The sequence below is a fragment of the Centroberyx affinis genome, unplaced genomic scaffold (genome assembly GCF_046629955.1).
Source record: "Centroberyx affinis isolate AG114_WGS23_722 - 3 ecotype Tasmania unplaced genomic scaffold, CSIRO-AGI_Caff_v1 ptg004855l_1, whole genome shotgun sequence".
NCBI lineage: Eukaryota > Metazoa > Chordata > Actinopteri > Beryciformes > Berycidae > Centroberyx > Centroberyx affinis.
Window position 1 is genome coordinate 10,001 of NW_027282373.1, and position 7,500 is coordinate 17,500.

At 46.7% G+C, this 7,500-nt stretch overlaps 1 protein-coding gene across 1 annotated transcript in view; it reads right to left on the reverse strand.

The window, feature by feature from the left end:
• LOC139666188 (tyrosine-protein phosphatase non-receptor type 18-like) overlaps window positions 1-7,500 on the reverse strand; it is a gene marked incomplete at its 5' end in the record, with an annotated part of 18,910 nt that overhangs the window by 1,055 nt on the left and 10,355 nt on the right. The window contains 4 exons of the mRNA XM_071545320.1: window positions 697-786; window positions 1,100-1,302; window positions 2,054-2,179; window positions 4,782-4,852. Of these exons, the coding sequence (XP_071401421.1) occupies window positions 697-786; window positions 1,100-1,302; window positions 2,054-2,179; window positions 4,782-4,852 (490 nt within the window). The remainder of the gene's footprint in view (window positions 1-696; window positions 787-1,099; window positions 1,303-2,053; window positions 2,180-4,781; window positions 4,853-7,500) is intronic.

Here is a 7,500-nt window from a genome sequence, read left to right on the forward strand (position 1 = left end):
TAACGGAGGAACCACAGATAATTTGTCCAGTTCAGCATGAAATGGTGATTATGTAATTTTAAGTGTTAGTTGCTATGGTGACAACACAGTCTGGACATTAAGGCTGTAAAGTCTGTCACACTGTGAGAACTGAGCAGACGAGTCTGTTAGCAAACTGTCAGAACTCAACCGGAAGCTAACGTTAGCGACGAGGCTAACGTTAGCTTCATCACAGACTGGACTTCTCTCTCTAGCTCTTCTAGTCAACATTAGCATGTTAGCATTAGCATGTTAGCAATCCATGGCAGCAAGGAGACAGAGAAGCTGCTTTGGTTCTTGCTGTAAAACCTCTCAGCTCAGTGACTTGCTGTGAGTCGCTTTATACAGAAGCTAGTCCAACGGGTCACAGCAAGATGGCCGCCGCTCAGACCGTCCAGGAACGCTGATTTTAATGGGAATAACTGATCTATCTGTTCTAGTTCTGTGGGAGGAACCGAGTCATGTTTCCTCTGGACTCTCTGTGGAGCCACAAACGGCTTTTCTGGAGATATTTTGACAAACAGACTCTGGAGACAATACTGTCTGTGGGTCCAATAACTACAGGAGGAAGAGACTCATTACATAGAGGAACTAACTCACTGAACTGATCCTGTAAAGCCTGTCAGAAATGCAACAGAAACAGAAGTAGTTAGAGTTCGACAGCAGCACCATACTGACCCAGGCCTCCAGCTGGACAGTAGTTGGTCATGTCTTTCATCGGACCGGAAACAAATTCATAATCATCATCTGCTGGTGGCTGAGGCTCAGCTGGAAGGACAGAACAATAAATAAACTTCAGTGTGTCACTCTGTTGTTCTATTATCTTCAATGAAATGAGCCAGTTATCTTAAAGTTTCAAATGTTATCTGAATATATTTGCGTGTATTGAACGTCAAATGTTTCATGGAGTGACAGCAGTGCTGCAGTCGAGTCCCAAGTCCTTAAATTTCAAATCTTAGTCACCAAGTTCCTGTCCGAGTCGAGTCTCCAGTCCTCAGTCCAGACCGTTCCTAATGTCCGTTCAGTCTCCCTTTATTCCTTCCTTCCTTCCCTTACAACCTTCCCTTCCTTCCCTCCTTACCCGCCACCAGCGAATATCCTCCGTTGTTGCCTAGCAACAATGGTCCCTCCCCTAGCCTGGGATTGGTTGGTTCTGCTTTGTCATAGATGGGTGTGGCAGAATGAGACAAGCTGATTGGCCTAGACCGGGGCCTGACTGCAGAGTAGACGGGGCCTGCCGCAGCGCCTGAGGGGTCGTTGTCATAGTGATGGGAGGGCGTGGCTCTAGGAGCAAAAAGAGGAGGGGTCAAGTGCCATTATAATACTAGGAGCAGAAAGCAAGGAGGAGTCAAACAGCATCAGAATACTAGGAGCAGAAAGAGGAAGAGTTTTTTTATCTGTTATTAGCCATTGTTGATTTTCCATTAATTGAAACTTAAATAGAGGTTGGTTCCAAAATGAAATCTTATATGAATAAGTGAAGCCGACTGACAAACGACTGATTTATAGCAACAATTTAAATAAATTATATTACATGTGGCACTTTTTAAAATCACAATGAAATGAAAAATAACTTTTTCGCCTTTTTATCTAATTCCCCATGTCATAATATAAACCAATTTAACAATAAGAAACAATTAGTTTTTATTTTATATCAAAATCTCATTGCTTTTACTTCCTGGAAATCGATGTATTTTTAGTGTTACTTCACAGATTTCTGAACAATTAAAACTGCCTTTCTCTCCCTAATGGACAGCTGGTTGGTTTACAGTTTTGAATGATCCGTCCCACAGGACGTCCCGCCCCAACATCCTGTTTCAACAGGAAATACATTGGATGACCAAAGCAAGATGTTCTCAAAATGCTGTTTCACTGGGAAAAGAGAGTTGGTAACTTAAGTCCTTGGTTGATAAAGCAATAACACTTTCACACACTCCTATTTCAGAGATAAGGAAAGACAAAAGTTTTCTTGTTCTATTTTTTAAAACAGATATAGAGCGATTTCAATAGATACTCCCATGAAACGTTTCTCTACCTGCTTCCATCTTTGGACCTGGGCGTGGCTACAGGAGGGTGGGCGGGGCCTGTGGAGGGTGGGTGGGGCTGTTTGGGCTTGTTGACCACAGCGTACGTATCGTTCATGTCAGTCCGCTGAGAAGACCTGGATACAGACAGATGGAAATAAGATCAATAATTAATATCCAGAGTCAGTAAGATAGCAAGCAAAGCCAATCAATTGAGTCTTGTGTGAAAGTAGCATTAGAACGATTTTTTAAGCTTTAGGTGAAAACTTTATTTTGGAGTGCAGGGTTAGAGCTATAAAATATTGCATGACGAAACTGACCAGTTCAGCTGAGGAGCTGGAGTTGGAAAAAACCTTCAGCAAACAGAATTGAATTGAATTGGAATCTCAGTTCAGTTCATGACTGGATCTAGTCTGGTTCAGACTCCTGAGTCTCGTCCCTCCTCTCTTCACATCTAGTCAATAGATTCAGAGATTCTGGTGTTCCCCTCGTCAACGGCTTGTTCTCGCTCTGAGAAACGATCGAGCCAATGTGGGCGGGGCTAAATTTTGAACCGTTCGTGCAATGAGGTTAAAGGATAAGGCTGGTGATTTTTAATGCATTGCTTACCATCAACAAAGCCTATGAAAATAACAATATCAACAATGCGTTTGCTCTACTCTACTCTAGTCATTGGCTCCAATTATGAGCTAAAAACCTTTAAATTCAGCTCACAAAGACATAGTTTACATTTTAAAAATCGCTAACTGTTACATGAAAAGTCAGGCTGTTGTAGTTATTACCAAATCAAATTCAAACAGGAACAAATTCTTCATTACGCCGGGGACTATTTTCTGTGCTACGGAACTACTTTCCTGAGATGGAAAACGTGTTTACAGCCGGCTTATTAAGTTGTTTGAGGAAAAAGTGGTCCGGCCCGGTGCATGGTGATGATGAAATATGCTGCAGAGCAGCAGCATGGCTCTGTGACGGGTTTTTAATCGTTTTTTAATACAATGGAGTTCTGTGGCTGCTGGGACATGGCTGCACTGGGCTGCATTGGGACTTGTTGGCAAAACAAAATCATTGCTGATTTTGTTATTTTCATAGGATTTGTTGACGGTAAGCAATGCATTAAAAAACACCAGCCTGATCCTTTAACACCTTAACCAGGTTAAGGAACATGGCCACGCCTAACTGTCTACCCCAGTTACCTGTCCTTCCTTACTTACACCTGTCTACCCCTCTCCCTCCTGTTCGCTCCAGTTCTCACGTCCCTCCCCAGAAAGTCGCGAGGCTGTTAGACTCTTAGTCTTGTTCATTGGCGTTTCGGCAGAATAATATTTGTTGAAATCGTCCCTTAACCAACAGATTGTCTTTGCAAAGATTATATTTTTGTCATTCTTGGTGCAGTTGGAAAATGCCCAGCATCATGTGACTGAAGTAACGTCAGAGCGGCCGGATACGTCGGTCACTAGTGATCGGTTCAGATACTCAGTCGCTAGTGATCGGTTCAGATACGTCGGTCACTAGTGATCGGTTCAGATACTCAGTCACTAGTGATCGGTTCAGATACTCGGTCACTAGTGATCGGTTCAGATACGTCGGCCGCTAGTGATCGGTTCAAGATACTCGGTCGCTAGTGATCGGTTCAGATACTCGGTCACTAGTGATCGGTTCAGATGCTCAGTCACTAGTGATCTGTTCAGATACGTCGGTCACAAGTGATCGGTTCAGATACTCAGTCACTAGTGATCGGTTCAGATACGTCGGTCACTAGTGATCGGTTCAGATACTCAGTCACTAGTGATCGGTTCAGATACTCAGTCACTAGTGATCGGTTCAGATACGTCGGTCACTAGTGATTGGTTCGGGGAAAATCAACCCCCCCCCACACAGAAAACGGCTAACGAGGAGGAAATCTCAGCTGGATGAAGGAGTGGAACCAGATGGACGCTCAGTCTGAACGGATCAAACCTGCTCAGAGTCTTTGAGGAAACGTTAAATCTCCTCATGGCTCCTGCTGAATGTTTCAGTCTGAAGCTGCTGCATATTTACATCTCACCAGGAAGTCACTCTGCTCTCAACTTCCTGCTCCAGCCATGTGACCGCAGTCGCCATGGTAACGCTGCTGGTGAAGCACCACAGCAGTGCGGTTTAACCAGAGAGGCTGACTGGTTTCTACAGTACAGACTGTCTCCTTTTCCTCTCTCCTCTCCTCTCCTCTCCTCTCCTCTCCTCTCCTCTTCCTCTCCTTTCTCCTCTTCTCTCCTTTCCCCTCTCCCCTCTCCTCTCTCTCCTCTCCCCTCCTCTTCTCTCCTCTCTCCTCTCCTCTCCTCTCCTTTCCTCCCTCTCCTCCCTCTTCTCTCTTCTTCTCCTCTCCTCTCCTCTTCCCTCTCCTCTCTCCCCTCCTTTCCTCCTCTCCTCCCCTCTTCTCTCTTCTTCTCCCCTCCTCTCCTCTCCTCTCCTCCCCTCTCCTCTCTCGTCTCTCCTCTCCCCTCCTCCCCTCTCCTCTCCTCTCCTCTCCTCTCCTCTCCTCTTCTCTCTTCTTCTCCCCTCCCCTCCTCTCTCCTCTCCTCTGTCTCCATGGTAACGGGGTAACATATGGGAATGGAGGGATGGAGGAATGAAAGGAAGGGTGCGAAAGTGTTAATTTAACACGTTGGGGTGAGACATCCTGCCTGTCTGTCCTCTCTGCCTGTCTGACTATTTGTATATAGATAGATAGATAGATAGATAGATAGATAGATAGATAGATACCTCTTGGTGGTTGTAGTTTTCTCTCCTGGTCTCTTCAGTGGCTCAGTCTCATCGTACGCTGCCTGCTTCAGCTGCAGGACAAACACAAACTGCTTTAGTTCAGTTTAGTTCAGTTAAGTTCACAGTTGAGTTGAGTTGAGTTTATGGTTGAGTTGAGTTGAGTTGAGTTGAGTTTATAGTTGAGTTTTAGTTGAGTTTAGTTTAGTTTAGTTTATAGTTGAGTTGAATTTAGTTTAGTTTAGTTTATAGTTGAGTTGAGTTTTAGTTTAGTTTAGTTAAGTTTAGTTTAGTTTATAGTTGAGTTGAGTTGAGTTTTAGTTGAGTTTAGTTTATGGTTGAGTTGAGTTGAGTTTAGTTTATGGTTGAGTTGAGTTTTAGTTGAGTTGAGTTGAGTTTATAGTTGAGTTGAGTTTGTATGTATCTGCTGCTAGTCAGTCAGATCCCAACACTCTTGGGTTCTGACTTCCTGTTTGGTTTGATCAGACACTTTCTGAACACACCTCCACCCTTTCCTCTGTGACCTGCAGTGTTTGGTGTCAGCAGCGTCTGCCACACGACTCACCGTGTTTCCCCGAGAATCTGTTCTCACTACATCTGCTAAAACTAACCTACATCTGCTTTAAAACTAACCTACATCTGCTTAAAACTAACCTACATCTGCTAAAACTAACCTACATCTGCTGAAAACTAACCTACATCTGCTGAAAACTAACCTACATCTGCTGAAACTAACAGACGGACGGAGGGACAGGATGACATGAGGACAGAGGGACAGGAGGATATGAGGACAGAGGGACAGGAGGATATGAGGACAGGAGGACATGAGGACAGAGGGACAGGAGGCCATGAGGACAGGAGGACATGAGGACATGGGGACATGGAGGACATGGGGACAGGAGGACATGAGGACATGAGGACATGGGGACATGGAGGACATGGGGACAGGAGGACATGAGGACAGGAGGACAGAGGGACAGGAGGATATGAGGACAGGAGGACATGAGGACAGAGGGACAGGAGGACAGAGGGACATGGGGACATGAGGACATGGGGACATGAGGACAGGAGGACAGGATGACATGAGGACAGAGGGACAGGAGGCCATGAGGACAGGAGGACATGAGGACATGGGGACATGGAGGACATGGGGACAGGAGGACATGAGGACATGAGGACATGGGGACATGGAGGACATGGGGACAGGAGGACATGAGGACAGGAGGACATGAGGACATGGGGACATGGGGACATGGAGGACATGGGGACAGGAGGACATGAGGACATGGGGACATGGAGGACATGGGGACAGGAGGACATGAGGACAGGAGGACATGGGGACAGGAGGACATGAGGACATGGGGACATGGAGGACATGGGGACAGGAGGACATGAGGACAGGAGGACATGGGGACATGGAGGACATGGGGACAGGAGGACATGAGGACAGGAGGACAGAGGGACAGGATGACATGAGGACAGGAGGACATGAGGACATGAGGACAGGAGGACAGAGGGACAGGATGACATGAGGACAGGAGGACATGAGGACAGGAGGACATGAGGACAGAGGGACAGGATGACATGAGGACAGGAGGACAGAGGGACAGGATGACATGAGGACAGGAGGACATGAGGACATGAGGACAGGAGGACAGAGGGACAGGATGACATGAGGACAGGAGGACATGAGGACAGGAGGACATGAGGACAGAGGGACAGGATGACATGGGGACATGGAGGACATGGGGACAGGAGGACATGAGGACAGGAGGACAGAGGGACAGGATGACATGAGGACAGGAGGACATGAGGACATGAGGACAGGAGGACAGAGGGACAGGATGACATGAGGACAGGAGGACATGAGGACAGGAGGACATGAGGACAGAGGGACAGGATGACATGGGGACATGGAGGACATGGGGACAGGAGGACAGGAGGACAGAGGGACAGGATGACATGAGGACAGGAGGACATGAGGACAGGAGGACAGAGGGACAGGATGACATGAGGACAGGAGGACAGGAGGACATGAGGACAGAGGGACAGGATGACATGGGGACATGGAGGACATGGGGACAGGAGGACATGAGGACAGGAGGACAGAGGGACAGGATGACATGAGGACAGGAGGACATGAGGACAGGAGGACATGAGGACAGAGGGACAGGATGACATGAGGACAGGAGGACAGAGGGACAGGAGGACATGAGGACATTGTTTTTTCACCCGTGTGTCAAGTTTGATCAGACGTGTTTTTTTTACGCGCTTTTTATTTGTCACGTGTGTTTAGTTTATGTAGCGCTGATGGCCTGTCTGGGCCACCGTAGGCTGAGCCGACCAAAAATACAGTTATTTTGGAAAGATTTTTAGCATGGCGGGTCATGATCTTTATGTGGCGGCCTGCCACAGTAGAATATATAGAGGGGAAACCTGCGGCTCCAAGTCAAACATTTCTCAACTTCAGCCTCTCTGAGCTTGACTGGTCTAAACTCTGTTTGACCTGAAGAGTGAAGCAGCGTTTCCCACAGCGAGGAGCAGGCTGCTGTGAGCGGAGCGTTTTCTCCCTGACTCCTCTCTTCGTTGTCCAGAGAGAGAAAATGTCGACAGGTCAAATGTTAAAGCTCCATATTCTACTTTCCAGAGTTTTATTTTGAGTCTTTCTGTCCATTCAAAGCTGTGTGTGTGGTGTCATGAACCAAAAACACTCTCAATCCAT